Raw genomic sequence first — 21,592 nt, forward strand, 5'->3', positions numbered from 1 at the left:
CCCAGTTGCGAGTCCTCTCTTGCTGCTGTGAGCTCTCCCTCTCCTGCCGCCGCGAGCTCTCCCCCTCCTGCTGCTCTCTCTCCTGTTGCCGCGAACTCTCCCCCTCCTGCTCTCCCTTCTAGTCACGAGGTCTCTATTGTCGTTGCGAGCTCTCTCCTGCCGCTGCGAGCTCTCTCTCCTGCCTCTGTGAGCTCTCCCTCCCTGTCGTGAGTCCTCTTCTGCTGCCGCGAGCTCTCCCTCCCAACCATGAGCCCTCTCCTATATTGCCACGAGCTCTCCCTCGATATATATATATATATATATATATATATGAACCTGTTTTTTTTACGTTCATTGAGATAAAATAATGCATTTTAGATTGTTTTGAAATAGTCAAATACATAATAATATTTTATTGTTAATTACGGATTGGGGATTCCACTTTAAAAAAAAAAGAAACCAAGGTTTAATTTTTCACTCCAACTTTTAAATTAAAAATCATAAACCTACGGTTCAAATTTTTTTATTTTATTTTAAAAACTTCTCAAAAACCTTGGAGGTACCTAATACACTTAAAATTCATTTCTGTTAGCAGAAATGGACATTTTGCTTAGCAAAGGATCTTAATTGCTCTATCTGATCCCATCGAACGGCTTTTATCGATTATTGTGCGGAAATAAACGGTCAGGATCCTTCGCCCGATCCAACCTTTTTTTGTTTCCCTTTCCCGTCGACATCCTCTTCTCGCCTCGAATCAGTAGCGTGTTCCCTCCGCCACACACTCGCGGCGGCGATGTGTCCAAAGCCCGGCCTCAGCTACCGCCACCACCTTCCGCCGCCGTGCTGCCATTAAAGCCTTAGCAAGGGCAAACCCTTCAAATGATGCTGAGATCCGTGCATCTCCCGTTAGGATTCGTTGTCTCGCCCTTATTCCGATGCGGCCATCGCCTCTGTAGTCCCTCCTCCCTCCCTTCGACTGCCTCCTTAAAATTCGAGATTGCCGCTGCTCCTCAAAGGTCATTTGTTTCCGCGCCTCGTCCCTGTTCACCAAGTGTTTTCGGAGCCTTTCGTATGTCTTCCGGTGGGCCAAACACCAACTCCGATGTGGATGCTGCTTCCGTGGCGGCGGCGGCTCCGCCTGTGGTAAGTTTTAGGGGAGATTTCGTTCATTAGGTGGAGTATTTGAGGTTGATTTTATTGGTTGTTTATAGTTCATCAAATAATGCTTCAGCTTATAAACACGCAATTTTTTTTTTTTAAAGTCTATGATAGAACCAGAATATAATCCTTATGCCATTGTTAGAACTTAGAAGCCTGTATCCCTGCTATAAAAAACGAAGTGGATCAAATTTACATGGAGTATAATGCAGGTTGATTGATTGATAATTCTCAAATGGAACTTTTGGAAGTTCCTTATATATTTTTTTCTCTTGGAGTTTTAATTCTAGCATTATGTTGTTTATCAGTTGCTACTTAATTATTGTAGTTGCAAACGCCCAAAATTCGCTTCTGTCATTCATGTGGAAATCCAACCAAGCAAGTTATTCCAGATGGAGAGGAGAAGATAAGAGCTGTTTGCACAGTGTGCAGCAAAATTCACTATGAAAATCCCAAAATGGTACTATTACGTTTCTGATATACTATTGCACTGTTGCATCAGTTATTTGACGTGATGCTCTATTTGTTGCACAACTTATTAAAAACTGAAAATCTTTTCCTGCTTATATATGATTTCCCTTTTTTTTTAATAAAAAATCCTTTCATTCTATTTTTTAGACCCATTAATTTTTGAGACTGCATAGCATGTTTGGATGGTGTTTTACCAATTCACAAGTTGTTGAGGGTTCCAATATTCAGGTGTCTTGGACCTGGTTATCATAACCATCCCAAAGATCAAAGGCTTAAACTCTAACAAGTTTATGTTGCATTCATATATGATGATCATGTAGGCAATTATTTTCAACAATGACATGCAACTTGACTTTGGTTCTAGTCAATATTCCCTTATGCAGTGCATATGCAGTTTCACCTTTCCTATCAATATGAATGTTTCACCTTTCCTATCAATAATGAATGTCCATTACAGAGAAATGTTTCATCCAAGTAATGGTGCTCATTCCAATGAGACACATCTGGGACCAATAAACTCAAGTAAGTTGCTCAATCCTATCGAAGGAGAGCTTTGGTGCAGCGGTAAAGTGACTGCTGTATGATCTGATAATTATGGGTTCGAGTTGCAAAAATAGTCTTTTGCAATGCAGGTAAGGTTACATGCAATAGACACAATGTGGTCCGACAAGGATCCCGCATTGGAGGAAGCTGCATGCATCAGGCTACCCTTTTAAGTTCCTCTATCCTATCTGGTTCATACTGATACTCTCCAACCAATGAAGAGGCCTTGATAGGATTGCAAAGGAATTCCATGTTTTATGAACCAAAATGGAAACAGATTTGGTATCATTTTATTGAGTAGTTGCCTTAAATCCTTGTTTGAAGTGATCTCCCCTTCAATTGATATTCTTTCATGAAAATGTTACTAATGTCAAACAACATTTTAAAGCCACCATACACAACTAAACATACACCAAGAGGACATAGGGCCAAGGCACAAGCACATACCTAGGATATGCAAGGTGCACACTTCCATAATATCACACAGAATTTAAATGCAATATAAGTACCTGCTATATGAAGTCACATCAGTGCACTACTTGAAATAATCTATTAATAGGAAGCCTATCTAAGAAGAAAAAAATCAACCACATCATCACAATTGGTTATATGATCTCATAAATTTGTGCAACTCTAATGATGCAATAGTCATCCTTAGCACGCAATTCATCACACAAAGGTTTAGTCCCTAGACTTATTTCTCTTCTTTCTCCTTTATTTTAATCTTCCAATGGATTATGGAGGAAATACCATGGCATTAGCTGCTACCAGAAACATGTGTCCAAAGGACCAAACAGAAGATGTGGAAAGATAAAAAGATTATATATTTTTTAGAAATGCCTTTGCCCTGACAAACTAAGGCTCCTAAGACTAGAGCTTAGGCATGCTCAACAGTGTGTGAAACCCCCATCATACTATTGAAACATAAAGCCTTTAAAATTTAAAGTGGATGCTAATTTCAGCAAATGATATTGGAAACCTAAACTTGTGTAGGTCCTAGTGGTACCCGACAGTTGGTATTGAAAATCTAAGCCTGCAATGACGTTGGAGGCACCGACATTGAGTTTGGATACACATAGGAGGTGTCAAAGTTATGTCGGGATTGGTAACCATACGAAACACCATAACCCTAGTTATTTATACATCGTGAATCATGATTATGATGAGCCTCTACCTGACTCTATCATGGCTAGACTCTCTCATATGCTAAATATGAGGTTATTGTCTCTAATTTGGGAACCCTGCAACCATCATGAGTAGCATTGAAGGAATAAGTTATCCAAAAATAGCTTCTAGGAGTTTCCGAAGGTCAGTGTTTCTCATTGTAGCACTTGTGTAAGGTGTATTGATGGCCATATTATTGATCATCATCGGCAAAACAGCAAGATTTTGGACGTGTTGACCTGGAACTGGGTCTGTATTCTTGGTTAGACCAATGCCTGAGCTTGCTTCTATTCAGTGGAATTGAATCAAATACTAAACCTTTCTCATCTTCCTCTCTCAGGCTGGAAGCACTGGAAACAAGAAGCCATCCAGTCATGTGATACTTGAAATCTGGTGTATTCCTATGTATGGTGTTTGTTATGGTCACTGTCTGAAATATCAGAACACTGTATGGCTATGCCTGTTGAATTTACCGTCAGATCTCTTTCTGCAGGACTTTGCATTACCAAATTTTCCTAAAGAAAGTATGTCTGTGTTACTTAAACTTTTACTTGTTTGAAAGCTTTGGAGCTTTTATAATGGGGTTTCTTGTATGATCACTGAAGAAAAATTTGGCCAATCTCATTGGCTTCATCATGTAAATCTCTTTCATGCATCAAATATCCCCTCAATTTGTGTTTCTTATTGACAGAAAAACCCATAAAAAACCCTAAGAGTTGGATACCCCATTTTCCCACAAAAAGTGAGAAAAAGTGGAACTATTTAAATCTCTGAATGATGTCTTTCATTTGCAGCCGTTTCATATTTGATATCGATGCTGACCTTAATTCTGTTGCATGAATCACCTGTTCTCTCTGGTTGAGATCTTCCTTATGCATTTCTTATTTAACATAATTGTTAATGTACAAGTCTACTGACCAGAAGTATGTTGCATGGCTTATCATTTTAGTGTTTGGGTATTTCAGGTTGTTGGTTGCCTTGTAGAGCACAACGACAAAGTTTTGCTGTGTAGAAGGAAGATTGAACCATCTTATGGCCTCTGGTACTTATCTTATCTTCTCACCTTACTTCTTTGAGCATTTGGCCCATATCCTCATTTTACTCGCTGTTGTATCTTTAACATAAGAAACATGGACTAGCTTCACTTCTACTTTGTTCTATATTTACACTACCAAATGTGCTGTTGATTTGAGGATAATTTAACTTAGATGACACACATCCATCTTTTAATATATTAAACATAAAACAATAACATTAAAATGCATGAAGCACATAAAAACTAAGTAAATATCATGAGAACACTAATCCTGAGAAACTTATAGGAGTACGGACACTTGTCCAGTTGAACTGGAAATATTATGAGAGCATTTCCACCTCCAATCCAGAAGCATGATTCACTATGAAATTGCCCCCATGGGCATAGTTGAGGTTTTAAGTGGATAGAGGTTTGTCACTTGAGGTCGAGAGGTCGAATCTTGGGGCTGACAGGACGTAAATCCCTGCACCCCGTATAACTCACCCCCATCCACTTGTCTCAGTCACTGTGATTTATCTTCGCTGTGTTGGTCCTAGGGCGGGCTGGTAGGGGCACTGGGGGCGAGCGCTTCACCTTGTGCCACATGATTCACTATGACACAGAATATTGAACAACAACACAACAACAACAACAACCAAGCCTTATCCCATTAAGTGGGGTCGGCTATATGAATCCTTTTACGCCATTGAGTTTTATCTCCAACTATACCATTATCTATATTTAAATAAAATTTATCTTGGTTTATCGTAGCTAACCAAGTCTTTTTTGGTCTTCCTTTTCCTCGTTTGATATGCGTGTTCGTCATAGTTTCACATTGCCTAACTGGGGCATTTATTGGTTGTCTAAGTACATGCCCGTACTATCTTAAACATATTTCTTGGAGTTTTTCCTCAATAGATGCAACTCTGACTTTCTCTCTAATGCTCTCATTTCTTATTTTGTTCATTCTCGTATGTCCAGACATCCACCTTAACATCCTCATCTTTGAAACTCTCATCTTTTGCTCATGTGCTGGAGTCATAGCTCAACATTCAGCTCCATATAACATAGCAGGTCTAACTGCGGTTTTGTAGAATTTACCTTTAAGTTTTAGAGGTACTTTACGGTCACATAAAACATTCGACGCTCTCCTCCATTTCAACCATCTTGCTTGTATTCTATGTAAGACATCAATCCCTCTATCATTTTGCAAAAATGATCCTAAACATGGTTTAAAATCTCGACCCGTGCCGAGGTTTCGGTTTGGACCGGAACGATACGGTTTCGGTATCATATCTTACCGTGCCGATATAGTTTCGGTATTTTTTAAATATATAATATATTAATTAAAAATAAAATATAAAAATAATCTAGAAATAAATATGAAAATAGATAAATAAATAAATACATAGTTTATTATATTTTTTTAGAATTAAAATAAATCAATTAGATAATTTTATTAGGATTTAATAAAGCCTCTTTATATTATCCCTATCATAGTTGGGAGTTGATTAAAGTAATTTACCTAAGTTTTAATTAAAAAAAACACCTGTCACTGCACTGCCACTGCCACTCCTACATGAGACGAGAAAATCACGCGACTATGCGGCCGCGAGGTTTGTGCGACTCCGGCGTGGTCGTGGAGGTCTCGTGACCCCTCTGTCGTAGACGCGGGGTCGCGCGACCACTCCACTGCGAACGCGGAAGTTGCTCGACTCCTCCGTCCCGGACGCGGGGGTCGCGCCACCCCTCCGCCACGGACGCGGGGGTCGCGCGACCCCTCCGCCGGGGCCGCGGGGGTCGCGCGACCCCTCCGCCGGGGCCGCGGTGGTCACGCGACCCCTCCGCTGTGGACGCGGTGGTCGCGCGACCCCTCCGCTGCGGATGAGGGGGGTCTCGTGACCCCTCCGTCGGGGACGTGGGGGTCGCGCGCCCCATCCGCGGTGGATCATGAGGTCGTGCGACCCTTCGTGGCCGCTGCTGTGTCACGTGACACCTCTCAGTTGCCGCGGGTCGTGCCGGTGTTGGTCGACGGGCAGACTGTGATGTTCCACCCGTTCCGACCGGTACGACATAATATTTTAATCTCTGATCCTAAATATCTAAACCTCTCGGTTCCGTGCAACTCGTCGTCTCCTATCTTAACAATTGTCTCATTATATCTAATATTGCTAAACTTAAATTTCATATATTCTGTCTTTAGTCTACTAAGCCTAAAACCTTTCCCTTCTAGTGTTTCCCGCCAAGATTCTAGTTTAACAATTACTCTTTTACGTGTTTCATCTACCAAAACAATATCATCTGCAAACAACATGCACCACGGTACTATGTTTTGAATATGTGTAGTGAGTTCATCCATAATTAGTGTAAAAAGATAGGGACTTAGAGTTGATCCTTGATGTAACCTTATCTTTATTGGAAATGCTTTAGTTACTCCGCCTGAAGTCTTTGCTCTAGTCGTTACATCCTCGTACATATCCTTTGTTAGTTCAATATATGTTACGCTAACATCTCTCTTCTTTATAATTCTCCATGTAATTTCTTGGACTTTATCATAGGCTTTTTCTAAGTCAATGAATACCATGTATAGATCTTGTTTTTGCTCCCGATATTTTTCAATTAATTGTCTAAGAAGATGTATACCTTCTATTGTTGACCTTCCGAGCATGAACCTAAATTGATTTTCGGTCACCGTGGTTACCTTCCTTAATCTTTTTTCTATTACTTTTTCCCAAAGTTTCATGGTATGACTTATTAGTTTGATACCCCTATAGTTTGCATAATTTTGTATGTCTCCCTTGTTCTTATATAAGGGAATTATAGTACTTATCCTCCATTGATCAGACATTTTTTTCGTTTTCAATATCATATTAAATAATTTTGTAAGTTATTCAATACCTTGGTTTCCTATGCACTTCCCTACCTCTATCGGAATATCATATGGTCTAACGAATTTTTCATTGTGCATCCCATTTAAAGCTTGCTCTACTTTTGAAGCTTGAATTCTACGATAAAAATTTAAATTTCTATGCTCATTTGGCCTACTTAAATTACCTAAGCTAAGTTGATCACACAAACCTTCATTAAAAAATTGATGAAAATACCTCTACCACCCTTTTATTTCTCCCTCATTTATTAGTACCCTATTACATTCATTTTTAATACATTTTATTTGGATAAGATCTCTTGTCTTCCTTTCTCACTTTATCTATTCTATAAATGTGTCTTTCCCTATCTTTTGTATCCAATTTTTGATATAATCATTCAAAAGTTTCATTCTTTGTTTCACTCATTACTCTCTTAACTTCTTTCTTGGCTATTGTATATTTTTTTAGGTATTCCTCATTCTTACAAATATATAATTCCTTATAAGCTGTTCATTTTTTCCTTCACTTTCTCTTGTACTTTCTCATTCCACCACTAAGATTCCTTACTTTCTCATTTCACCACTAAGATTCCTTACTTTCTCATTTCACCACTAAGATTCCTTATTTAGTGGTGCATGTTCTTTTGACTCACTGAGTACACTCTTAGCTATTATTTTCATCTTTGATACCATCTTGTCCCATGTTATATTAGAATCACTGTATACTTCACCTAATGCTTGTACTCCTACATTCTCCTTGAATATATGTTGTTTCCCATCCTTTAACTTCCATCACTTAATTTTAGAAGTCGTATATATTTTCTTTCTATTGATATTATGCTTGAGGCGTATATCCAACACTACTAACCTATGTTGGTAGTTAAGCTTTCTCTAGGGATGACCTTGCAATTTTTACAAATCCTTCTATCTTTCTTCCTAATAATAAGAAAGTCAATTTGCAATTTATTATTCCCACGTTTGAACGTGATTAAGTGTTCTTTTCTTTTCTTAAAAAGCGTATTAGCTAATATAAGGTCATATGCTATTGCAAAATCTAATATAATTTTCCCTTCCTCATTTTTTATTCCAAACCCATAACCCCTATGTATCCTCTCATATTCCTCATTTTTTACTCCGATATGCCCATTTAGATTACCTCCTATTAAAATCATTTCATTTGGCGGAATGTTTTGTAATATTTCATCCAAGTGGTCCTAAAATCTTGATTTGGTAGCTTCATCTAATTCTACTTGCGGTGCATATACGCTAATTATGTTCATAGTTTCTTTTGCCACTATTATCTTAAGAGCTATAATTCCATCCCCTTTTCTAACTACTTCTACAAGCTCATCCTTTAACGAACTATCTATAATAATACCCAATCCATTTCTTGCTTTACTCTTTCTTGTGTACCATAACTTACAACCCGAGTTCTCTATTAGTTTTGCCTTCTCGCCTACCCATTTTATCTCTTGTACACACAAAATATTAATTCTTCTCCTAATCATTGTATCTACTACTTCCATTGATTTACCAGTAAGAGTTCCTATGTTCCATGTTCCAAATCTTAGATTATTAATTTTCTTATCATATTTGTTCTTATCCAACTTATGGTGTGAGAACTCTTGCTTATTTAATACTACACCCAAATTCTCATGCAGTTGTAGCAGTTCTTGCCGATACATTACAGTCGGACCCTGCAACGTGAAGTTTTACATATTTAGCACTACACCTGAGTTTTGGAGATGTAGCGGTCCTTGTCGAGACGTTACAGTCGAACCCTGCAACGTATTCCTTCGGGGGAACATCCTAGCATTAACACAATAGTTTAATGGATCCATTCATTAAATATTTGCTATAGTTTTAATGCTGATTGGCAACCTAACGCAACCCTCCTCCTTTATTCGGGCTCTAGCTAGGCCTTAGCACTGTGGATTTGTCAACTTGTGCTTGGAATTGAGATTCTCTGCTACTGTGTCAAGGATGGATTTTTTTTGGATAAAATACTGATATCTTTTGTTGAATTATTATTAGTTCTTTCCTTCTTTCTATTGTCTTGAAGCCGTGGGCGTGTTTACCCAGCAACCTCACATATGCATATAGAGCTGTATTCTCATAATGATCTAGCTTATGAGGTTCAATCATTGGTCCAAAATGTCCAACTCAAGTTAACAATAGTCACTCATCTAAGCATATAAATCTCTTTCATTAGCCTACATCTAGTGTAGGATTTGTTTATGCTCTATGGAGATATGTTATGCTAACCGCACAAATTTCGTATCATAACAAAAGCAAGTTTTTTTTACTGATGCCCTGCTGGTAAACTTCATCCAAATATGACACATTCTTCATTTGGCGCTTGCCATTTCTTTTCATCAAGATGTTCAATGAAAGTGGATGCAAGAATGGATATAAGGAAGCTTCTTGATGAAAGAAATATTTGCAATGGCTTTTGCCAAGGAGGTCTGAGATCTACTATAGCCAAGGAAATCCAATTTGGAGAACGAGGTTCCATAACTCTTGATCTGGAGGTTGCTGGTTCAGATTATTTGCTGGATGAGCTTTTTGGCGTTGTAGGTTGCTGCCTTTTGCTTGTAGCACTCTTTGCTAAGCTTCCAAGTCTAGCTGGTGCTGTAATTCATTTGGAGGGTTCCTTTGTTGTTCCAACTGATGTCAAGATTGCAATTTAAACCTTATGATCTTATGGTATTATGACCTGGATTGTCCTTCCAGGTGTCGTGTAGGATCTAATTGAGTTACCACTTGCCACACAAAAAAATGCAAGACCTTAATATTCATATTTGCATTGTTACCATATGGATAACTTTGTTTTATAACATTAGTGTGGTGAAGTTGTGAAGTTCCAAATGTTTATAATAACGCTACAATTGAAAGTTACTACATATGATTATAAATGTCATATATATAATTTTTAAAACTGTAGGACTTTACAGTCCTATGATTTGATTCTATCAATTCCTTTCCATTCCATTGCCAATTAGCTCAAGCATACAATGTATGCAATGAAGCTTATTATGAGAGCAAAATGGTCTAACTCTTTCACATTTGATTCGGCAGGACACTTCCAGCTGGTTTCTTGGAGATAGGTGAGTCTGCCGCAGAAGGAGCAGCTAGAGAAACTTTAGAAGAAGCATGTGCTGAAGTTGAAGTTCTTTCTCCATTTGCTCAGTTAGACATTCCTCGGATTGGCCAAGTGAGATAGCATAGTTATTTGGTAATTTGACATTTGTGTTCTCTTGATAATGAAGCATGTTGCCCGGTCTCATATGCAGTACAGAGTTACATTATTTTCCGAGCAAGATTAAAGACGCCACATTTTTCACCCGGCCCTGAGTCACTCGAGTGTAAACTTTTTGCATTGGAGGACATACCATTTGATTCTCTAGCATTTTCCTCGATCATTGTCACATTAAAGATGGTAAGCGAAACTTCTCTTTAATGTATAATCCGACATAATCTTCTATTTCATTGATCTTCCCGTGATTAAATGCACAAGGTTTCGAACCAGTTTACTTGTATATATCATCTTTGATCTATGCGGTTGCAGTATATCAAAGATATAGCATCTGGAGCCCTAAAGTTTCACTACTGCACCATTAATAAGAGGTAAGTCCTATGCTGAATTGTTCGAGGATGCACAATATTGCGATTGGCAAAACTAACCATCAATTATCACCTTTTTTTTTTCTATTTAAGTTTAGGGATTTTTGTTGCAAACACTCAATAGTGAGATAAGATACTTGGAAGTATATAGTGAATCCTAAATAATTGAAGAATTTGACCACTATTTTATAAATGCACCCTTCCCTTCTTATCTTTGCAAACTAACTATGGATATCATGTGTGTAACAGACCAGGTGCAAGTCCATCTGATCCACGAGGCTTCGATGTCGATTACCACTTGCATTCGTAGGATGATGGTTGTGTAAACTGGAGTAAGGATCAGTTCTTCATTTGTATTTCCATTCAAGATAGGTCTCCAATTGATATTTTGCATCGGTAAGCTGTTCAAGATTTGTCATACGAGACACTACTTGCTTTAATGAGATCATTAATGTGAAATTTGTGAGATTCAAACCTGAGTTTTTTTTTTTTTTGTGTTATTATGTTGAGAGTTTATTATGTTCTATTTTCCAACGTGAATGAGATACTAAAGATGATATTTGTCTTTTTTTATAAATAATAATGATTCGTCTCCCTCTTTGGCTCTTTCTAACGTACTCTTATTTCAAATATTGTTTTTTTTATTTTAAGCATTCCAAATTAGGTAAATTGTCAAAAGGATGTGTTTTTTTTAAACAAAAGGATCTTTTATTAATTTTTTAATTTAGAATACTTTTACTTTCAATAGGTTATAATAGCTATGACTAATTGTTATAAGGGTGTTCTTTACTTTTTAATACTATTGTAGCATAATGTATGTGTAGTAACTACACAATGTTTAACAATTAATATAACATATTGTATTCTTTACTTTTAATTCTATTGTAGCATAATGTGTAATAACTACACAATGTTTAACAATTAATATAATATATTGTAGTAACTATTAAATAACTTTTGTAACGGTGAACAAGTATTTAGGTAGTTGCAACAACTATTTTCAAAAATTGAAAGTAATTTTGATTAGGTAAAAAAAATATTTTGAATGTTCAAGATTTAAAATTTAAAATTTAGAATTTAGTTATAATTGTGTAGCAGCTATGTAATATGTTAAAGTAGAGTGATTTTGACGGATTCAAAATAATTTTGATAAATTTAATACATTAATAAAAAATACTTTTGTATAATAGTGCTTATATATAATAATTTTAATTAAAATAAAATAATTAGTTTTCCACGGAGTAAAAAATAAGGGTAACAGCTATTGAATAGTTGCTAAAATAATGCTGTTAAACAAGAGTATTTTATTTTGATATTTTAAATACCCTTTTGTGATCTAATTGTCTTCATATTTTAAATGCCATTCTAAAATATTTAAAAAGCATAACATCAAAAACAATTACTAAAAATCCGTTATAGTTTACAAAATATTTAAAATAATATATGTTTAAAATAAAATTTTAAAATGATAGATATGTCATATTTGTAATTTTAATATGCTACCATGGATAAATGAGTCATATTATCATTTTAAAATTACAAATATTATTTCTGGAGTCATATTTTTATATTATAAGTGCCATTATAAAATATTTAATAAATATAATATAAAAATAATTACTAAAAATCCGTTATAATTACAAAAATATTTAAAAATTAAAATAATATATATTTAAAATATTTTTTAAAAAGGATAAATATATAAAATAATTTTTTTATGTACCAGGTATGATATTTGTAATGTAAGATTATATGTGTAATTTTGCTTTATTAAAAACACATAATTTACACGTTCTTAGCGATTCCACGTGGCTAAAATCTAAATCATGGAGAACGGGTCACCGAAGCACACTCCTCGCCACGTCACCGATCCGCTAACCACACCTAAAACGAATCTAGGCTGTCCAATCTCAATCCAACGAAGCAAGGCGATCGCAGCTTCCCGCCTCCGACAGTCCCAAATTCCAATTTCCTAAAGCCCAAATAAAATCCCGCCCTTTTTCTTTTCAACCAACCCAAATGTCCTCGCCTATAAATACCCACCCTCCATGCTTTGGGCTCGCATCCCGATCTCTTCGCTTTCCTTCTTCTGCAGCAGCCTTCGCGATTCCCGATCCAGATCGTAACAATGTCCGGCCGCGGCAAGGGAGGCAAGGGGCTCGGCAAGGGCGGTGCGAAGCGTCACCGTAAGGTCCTCCGCGACAACATTCAGGGCATCACCAAGCCGGCGATTCGCCGCCTCGCCCGCCGCGGCGGCGTCAAGCGCATCAGCGGTCTGATCTACGAGGAGACCCGTGGCGTGCTCAAGATCTTCCTCGAGAATGTCATCCGCGATGCCGTGACCTACACTGAGCACGCTCGCCGCAAGACCGTCACCGCCATGGATGTGGTCTACTCCCTCAAGCGCCAGGGGCGGACCCTCTATGGGTTCGGAGGCTAAGCCCTTTCGCAAGCGCTATCAATGGTGTTCGTGCTTTCAAGTTACTGTTAACTTTTTGGTTAGGTTTGCACGAATTATCCTATTTGTAAAGGTGATTTGAACCTGTCGAAGGATGCAGTTGGTTCCTTGATTTGTTATGAAGCTGAAACCCTAAAATGAATCGGTCCTTTTGCTGAGTTCTTATTTGTTGTTTCTTTGCAAGGAGTAGAAATTTAAATTGAACAGTAAAAACTAGTAGGCTATAGTTCACATCCAAACATAGAAGAAATGCTGCAAAGTGAAGATAGTTTATTGAAAATTTACAGAATGTACAAAATAATGAAAATTTGCTGAATGTACAGAACGAAAGTTTAAATTGAAAGTAGCAGAAAAAATGGAGCACATTTACTACCTTAAGAATGCTGTAGAATGAGAATTGGATGAAAGCTTTAAGGATTTCTTAGTCTCTAGTTGGACAACATTTGAGTTCCTCTTATATAGTTGATTGACTGATGGATTTCTTATGCTCTAGTCGGACAACATTTGAGTTCCTCTTATATATTTGATTGATATCCATAAGTTGATTGTTTATTGATGATCGACTAGTAGTTTTGGCCATTATCCATAATGAATTTTATTTGATTGTTTATATCTTTTAATTGATTATTTCGCTAGTCGATTAGTTATTGCATATCAATCAACTCAGCCATGACATGTGGTTCATCTCATTTGAATCTAGACTTGTTCATTCACTAATTATAAAATCCAAACTGAAACCTATGACTTGAGATTTTGCCATTCTCACTGCTTGGACACATTATCTATTGATTGTGTTTGAAATTAGTATAACTTTTTTTTATTGGATTGACACTATCATTTATAAAGGTGATTCGGATGTGTCATGGGATGAAACTTGGTTTAATGTTTGGTTATGCAATTAATGCCCAAAAATGAATTGGTCCTTCGGTGATATTTGATGAGATTAGATTTCTCATTTGGGTTCTGATCCAAGTAACTAAAAAGAAACATAAATAAAAGCCTGAATAACTTGTTCTTAAGAATCATGTAACAAAGAAACTATTTTCAGGGTACAAAAGAGGGATAAATAAGACCTTAACTCATTACTTAATTCAAGTGAGCTCCTGATCATGATGACCAGGATCCGCTTTCCATAGTTTAGAAGTGAAAATGGTAGAATTGCTTTTGAAGAAATTTTCAAAACCTGTATTGAATCAATGCACGATCAGTCTCAAAGAGAGTAGAATGTTAGCAAAAGTGCTTCAGTTTCCAGTAGAGAATGTCTTCAGCACCACCAACAAGTTTGAATCCCAATTGTAGCTGCAGGCCTCTTTTGTAGGTCTAAAGTTTCGCTTGTGAATCGGAGATTGTTGGGGTATGTATATCTGAAGACTGTCACAGCCCTGCCAAGTATCAATTAGACCACCTGAAGCTGCATCATTGCAATCTTTCTGAAGTGTATCTCATCCTCATTTGTAACTGCACATCTTCCATCAATTGCTCTTTAGAAACCCACTTTGATAAATGGACTTGTTTCTCTAAGAGATAAATATCCTGCTGCATGTTAAAGTAAGCCAATTGGCTTCTCAACCTAAGAAAGACAAATAACTCCAAGGATGAAGTTGAAGATGATACTACCAGTTCAACTCTAAATGAATCACAGCTTCACCAATATAAATGAAGAAAACACAAAGTGATCGGTGCTCTGTTGACACTGTCCTGAAAAAAAAAGGTGATTGAAAGGACTGAAAGGTTGTATAGGAAGGAGGAAATTTGAAGATAGATGAATTGCCTTACTCAATCAGAAGCAACATGTGGATCGTAGATGTAGGGAACCTTGGTGTATCGAATGTACTCTTTTCAGGAATATGTTTGAAGGTATCTTAATGACGGGATGTTGGATATCTTCTTCAACCCTATGCAATTTGTTAGCTCAACCTTGTAGCCTTGTAAGCCAAGGTGAGATTGTCTGATCCCGTCCGAAATCTGAGTCAGATAAAGGCCGGATGAGGTGTCGTTGGTTTTGACGGAGGAGAGACTGATGCGGCGGTCGTGCGGGCTTCGACGAACGGATCCCCACGTGGCTCTGAAGGACTACTGGGCCTGAGCTGGCGGTACTAGGACTCTGCGCACACTCAGACAAGCACACAAAACGTTAGAGACCAAGAACCAGGGAAAAAGTCCTCGGAGCAGACCATCCGACGCTTAAGTCAAGTACTTTTTCCTAGAAGAACAGTGTACGAAGGAAGAAGAAAAGTAGACAAGTGTGCGAGTGAGCGTACCTACGTAAGGGAGAGGACACCCCTTTTTATATGACAGTGCGTACCTTTTGGAGACTGACCCTTGTTAGAGGGTGTCGAGTGTCAGGACTTGTCGGGTGGTGGAGGACACGTGGTCTTCTCCTATAGACTGGAGGAAGGTTCTACTTGCAGGTGACTTCAACCGCTGAAATATTCCCTGACATGGAGCAGGTATTCTCTGACAGGTGGTTACGATTCCCTGACCTGTTGTCGCGTAGTGCTTATTATCCTGCCCGGGAGTGGTCGAGGCCGCTTTGGTCGATCCGCTACGTGTTGATGAATCGGCTGGATGGATGGGGGGGGGGGGGGGGCGATCGGAGTCTCTCTCTGCCAGTTTTTATGATTCAGGAGCGACCGAGAGTAACAAGTTTGTTTACGTGAATTAGCTTGAGAAAACCCGATCAGTAAAGCCAGGTCGGGGGCTTTGCCTTGATCATGCATCCTGCCGCAGACTTGGTTTCCTGACCGTTAGACCCCGCCCTGGCTTTATACGCCGGATGACCCCCAGTGGTCTTACTCCGTATATTAACTGCCACGTCCTTTTGACTTCTGATTGCCACATCCTCTTGACCTTTGACTGCCATGTTCCTTTGACTTCTGACTACCACATCCCCTTGACTTCTGACTGCCACGTCCTCTGAACTTCTGACTGCCACATCCCCTGGACTTCTGACTGCCACGTCCCTTGATTTCTGCTGACTTGACCCTACCATCATACACCGTATCACAAGCCTCACCCCAAGTCTAGTCGAAGGAGGCTTAGGTCTGACTGACTAGACCCAGACTCCAATTTCATTGGGCTTTGCTATTGGGCTTTTAACTACTGCTCCTTTTCCCCAGGTCTTCAGAAATTTACCTTGTTCTCAAATGCTACGCCATTCTCTGGATGCCTGTGCCATTGTGTCAATTCCCAGATCTTTGGATATGCAACATGTCCTTGAATGCGACACTATTTCTCATATGCCGTTGTATACTTCGAAGATGACGCTCCGCATCTCTCTCTTTAAAAAGGGTTGACCCCTCTTATGCCCCTATGCTTTCTTTGCTGACTTCTTCACATCATGGAATCTGTCGTGGAGCCTGATGAGGTATCATCTTTGCACCAGCAGCTTACTCATCTGACTCAATTACTTGCCAAGAAGGATGAGGCCTTATTTGAGATGACACAGAGCTGGGACCTTCAGTCTTCCCTTTATCGAGAAATGGAAGAGCTTTAGCTATCCGCTAAGTCCCAGACTCGAGCTTAGGCGACCTTGAAGCATAAGGCTCAATTGAACCTGGAGAGCCAGACCCACTTTATTGCCTATTTGAAGGTAAAATATGATACTTCTCTAACCCTTCTCCAAGAAGAAAGTCGGATGAAAGATGAAACCATTGCCCAACTACACCGCACCATTCAACGCATCAAGGCGGAGCTGATCCAAGTGCGAGCCCATTTGGAGCAGGCAGGTCAGGCAGATCGATCTTGCACAAGGTGCGACCTGATACTGCTATTTAAAAGGAAGTTAGGACTACTTATATTCCCAGTATGATGATATGAATTTTGAGGAATGCCTCTCAAACTTTATTAAATAAATGCCAATCCGGCTAGATTCTGAGTCTTTGTTCATGTCTTTCTCTTGTGTTTCCTTCCCTTCCTTGGTACTTCTCCTTTTATGTAAACCAATGAATTGTTGAATATGAGAATATGCTTACTTGTGGTTCATGCTGAGGCAAGAGTCTGAAAAGCCTGCCCCCAGAGTCGTTCGTGAATAACTTACGCTGGGGCGAGAGTCTGGAATCCCACCCGAGAGGTTGCTGGTCATGAGAGTCTGCTCACTTATAACTCGCACTGGGGCGAGAGTCTGGAATCCCTACCGAGAGGTCATTGGTCGTGAGAGCATGCTCACTTATAACTTGCACTGGGGCGAGAGTCTGGAGGCGTGAGAGTAAGCTCACTTATAACTCGCACTGAGGCGAGAGTCTGGAATCCTGACCGAGAGGTCGTTGGTCATGAGAGCATGCTCACTTATAACTTGCACTGGGGCGAGAGTCTGGAGGCGTGAAAGCAAACTCATTTATAACTCACACTGGGGTGAGAGTCTGGAGGCGTGAGAGCAAGCTCACTTATAACTCGCACTAAGACAAGAGTCTGGAATCCCAACCGAGAGGTCATTGGTCATGAGAGCATGCTTACTTATAACTTGCACTCGGGCGAGAGTCTGGAGGCATGAGAGAAAGCTCACTTATAACTCGCACTTGGGCGAGAGTCTAGAGGCGTGAGAGCAAGCTCACTTATAACTCGCATTAGGGCGAGAGTCTGGAATCCCGACCGAGAGGTCATTGGTCATGAGAGCATGCTCACTTATAACTCACATTAGGGCAAGAGTCTGGAGGCGTGAGAGCAAGCTCACTTATAACTCGCACTGAGGCGAGAGTTTGGAGGCGTGAGAGCAAGCTCACTTATAACTCGCATTGGGGCGAGAGTCTAAAATCCCAACCGAGAGGTCGTTGGTCATGAGAGCATGCTCACTTATAACTCGCACTAGGGCGAGAGTCTAGAATCCCGATCGAGAGGTGATCTAGAAACCTGATCGGGAATTTGATCTGGAGATCTATCCAGGAATTTTGTTCTGGAGCTTGGTCCAGGAATTTTGATTTGGAGCTTTCTCTAGGAATTTGATCTGGAGATTTGCCTAGGAATTTTGACCTGGAGATCTGCCTAGGAATTTTGATCTGGAGCTCTATCTAGGAATTTGATCTGGAGATCTACCCATGAATTTTGATTTGGAACTCGGTCCAGGAATTTTGATCTGGAGCTCTGTCCAGGAATTTGATTTGGAGATATGCCCAGGAATTTTGATCTGGAGATCTGTCCAGGAATTTTAATCTGGAGCTCTATCCAGGAATTTGATCTGGAGATCTGCTCAGAAATTTTGATCTGGAGATTTGCTCAGAAATTTTGATCTGGAGATCTGTCTAGAAATTTTGATCTGGAAGTAATACTTGTGGCTTGGAAGAAGAGAAGCTATCAAATCCTCCATATCCCTGCGATCATAAGGTGCGTTACATAAGGTGTTGGACCCCGTGATAGTTTTGATGTGATCAACCAAGTTGGTTAGGTCCTGCTTTGTGTTTGATCCCTGTGTCTGAGTGTGTAGGAGCTTAGGAGCGCAGGAAGTCGAGCGGAAGATGCAGCTAGCGAGAAGGACGACACGGGAAGGGAGCTGACGGGCTCGGTGCGTCCGAAGGACGAGAGAGCTGCGGAAGAGTACTCTGGTGGAGTGAGAAGAACGTGCGCGACGTTCGAGGGACGAGAAGCCGGACGGAAGCCTGCTCGAGGAGAAGGCCGAGAATTGAGTTCGGGTGAGCCCTATTCCGGTTGGCCGGAATTACCCAAAAGAACGGAGCATCGGAAGCCCACGCAAAGGAGCTGGAAAAGGAGCTGTGTTGGAAAATCCAGCTCAAGGCGCCTTCAACAGTCTTGAAGGCGCCTTCAACAGTCTTGAAGGCGCCTTCAAGGCTTGTTCAAGGCGCCTTCAACACAGTCAATCCGACCGTTTGCCTTCGGATAGAGTTCTATCCGATCACTCGCTTAGAGGCGCCTTGGACCCTCGTTGGAAGCGCCTTGGAGCTACGAGATCAGATTTCCAGAGGCTATTTAAAGGCCCTTGGAGCTAGGAATTCAACGACAACTCAAGCAATCAACGTGTAGCCATTCCTAGCAATAGTTCTAAGCTTCCAAAGTGTAAAAGGCTTCTCCGCCTTCAGCAAAGGAGATTTTTCTACTGCACTAGATTAATAACCTCCTTGGTTGTAACCAGGTTAAAACCTGTCTACTACTTAATTTCTATTTCCTTGCTTGTTTTAATTTTACTATTGCTTTTCTGAGTTGAAATCCGAGGAGGGTATAGTTATTTTTTTTTTTTCAGCAATTCACCCCCCTCTTACCGGCCTCTGCTAAACCTACAATTGGTATCAGAGTCAGACCGCTCAGAAGAACTAACCGCCGACTGACGCACAACGATCAAAACGATGGCCGGAGACAGTGACTACCCACCTGCATTCGAGGGGGAGTTTGCTTCATGGAAGCAAAAGATGGAGGTATACCTTAACTCTCATTTTTCTATTATTTAATAATGAAATCTGGTTATGAAGCACCAAAGAAAGCAAACGGAGAAGAGCTCGAGAAATACCTCTGGAACGAGAAGCAACGTGACGAGTTTATGGCAAATGCACGGGCTGAATTTCATCTTCTAACCACAATACCAAATGAAGATCTCGACAAAGTCGGTGAGTACAATAGCGCAAAAGAACTTTGGGAAAAGTTCTTAAAACTCCACGAAGAACAAATTGAAGTTGAATCCGACTCCTCGATGGACATTGATCCGACGTCAGAAGAGTCCGAAATTGAGGTAAGTGCCGAGACAGAACCAGTAACCGAACTCCAACTTGAAGACCTAGAATGCTCATCACAAATGAGCATCGATGAAGGGGGAGAAACATCAGAAGACGAAAACAACTCAATAGGGGGAGAATCAACCGCCGACAAGGTAAGTCAGATATGGTCTCCACCTCTTGGCAAATTAATTGTTTCAATTGAAATATTGCCGAAAGGTTTTCGTGAATTACAAATTATTTCGTCGAAAGAATATTTTAAATTAAAAACTGAAAAACTATTAAAGAATATTGAGTTAAAAGACACAATTTGTCAATTAAAAGATTTTGATAAACTAACAATAGAAAATGTACAATTTTTTGCATGCTCAATATTTTTTGCCATAATTCTAAAAAACTGTGAATTAAGAACTTATGAGAAGTTAAAATGGAAATTTAAAAATCATAATATTTGATCTTAGTTGAAATATTAGACTTAGCGCTTTCAGAGAAGAAAATTAAACAGTAAATTTCTTTATAAAGCTTTGTCAAGGAAGTGGTTGTTGCTCCAATAACCAAGAAGGCCTAGTGCCTCGCCACGACCTGGAAGCTGAAATATTGAAATGAAAGGTTTAATTAACTTTCTAAAAAAGTATTTAAAAATTAGAATTAAATAATGCTTTGAAAGTTTAATCAAACATTTTTTAAAATTTTGTTTATAAATTCATTTTTAGAAATATTTTTTCCTGAAAAATTCTAAAGACTTAATTTGCTTTTTGACTTGAAATTTTTTTTGGAAAATCCTTAGAATTTTTTTTCGAAATATTCTTCTGGAAAATTCTAAAAGTTCATTTACTTGGATTTTTTTTTGAAAATTCAAAAAGTCTTTTAACTTAGAATTTTTTTTTGAAAAGTTCCCTCTAATTAGAACCCCATTTTTGCTGTGATCAAAGGGGGAGAGAAAAGTACAAGTTGAGGGGGAGTTAGGAAAATTAAAATTTTTTTTAACTATGTTGCAATTTTATTTTATTGCAAAACTTATGCTTAATATGTTAGTTTAGTAATTTTTCTTTAAAATTACTTTTTGTGTCTATTTTGACCCTAACTTGAACTTGGGTTGATGCACATCAAAAAGGGGGAGATTGTTGGACCCCGTGGTAGTTTTGATGTGATCAACCAAGTTGGTTAGGTCCTGCTTTGTGTTTGATCCCTGTGTCTAAGTGTGCAGGAGCTTAGGAGCGCAGGAAGTCGAGCGGAAGACGCAGCTAGCGAGAAGGACAGTACGGGAAGGGAGCCGACGGGCTCGATGCGTCCGAAGGACGAGAGAGCTGCAGAAGAGTACTCTAGTGGAGCGAGAAGAACGTGCACTGCGTTCGAGGGACGAGAAGCCGGACAGAAGCCTGCCCGAGGAGAAGGCCAGGAATTGAGTTCGGGTGAGCCCTATTCCGGTTGGCCGGAATCACCCAAAAGAACGGAGCATCGGAAGCCCACGCAAAGGAGCTGAAAAAGGAGCTGTGCTGGAAAATACAGCTCAAGGCGCCTTCAACAGTCTTGAAGGCACCTTCAACTTAAAGGCGCCTTCAAGGCTTGTTCAAGGCGCCTTCAACCCAGTCAATCCGACCGTTTGCCTTCGGATAGAGTTCTATCCGATCACTCGCTTAGAGGCGCCTTGGACCCTC

The 21,592-nt window shown here is 39.5% G+C and overlaps 2 protein-coding genes across 2 annotated transcripts; both read left to right on the plus strand.

Moving 5' to 3' along the window:
* Positions 1 to 699: 699 nt before the first annotated feature.
* Positions 700 to 11,433, plus strand: LOC121971374 (nudix hydrolase 23, chloroplastic-like). The gene is made up of 7 exons (XM_042522614.1): positions 700 to 1,122; positions 1,466 to 1,597; positions 4,281 to 4,357; positions 10,275 to 10,410; positions 10,495 to 10,635; positions 10,765 to 10,823; positions 11,070 to 11,433. The coding sequence occupies exons 1-7, from the start codon at positions 859 to 861 to the stop codon at positions 11,128 to 11,130; spliced, it is 870 nt and encodes a 289-aa protein (XP_042378548.1). The 5' UTR covers positions 700 to 858; the 3' UTR covers positions 11,131 to 11,433.
* A 1,454-nt stretch (positions 11,434 to 12,887) lies between these two features.
* LOC121971376 (histone H4-like) lies at positions 12,888 to 13,443 on the plus strand. Its single transcript, XM_042522617.1, has one exon. The coding sequence runs from the start codon at positions 12,949 to 12,951 to the stop codon at positions 13,258 to 13,260; it is 312 nt and encodes a 103-aa protein (XP_042378551.1). The 5' UTR covers positions 12,888 to 12,948; the 3' UTR covers positions 13,261 to 13,443.
* The last annotated feature ends 8,149 nt before the right edge of the window (positions 13,444 to 21,592 follow it).

This window comes from Zingiber officinale, chromosome 4A, assembly GCF_018446385.1.
Source record: "Zingiber officinale cultivar Zhangliang chromosome 4A, Zo_v1.1, whole genome shotgun sequence".
Taxonomy (NCBI): domain Eukaryota; kingdom Viridiplantae; phylum Streptophyta; class Magnoliopsida; order Zingiberales; family Zingiberaceae; genus Zingiber; species Zingiber officinale.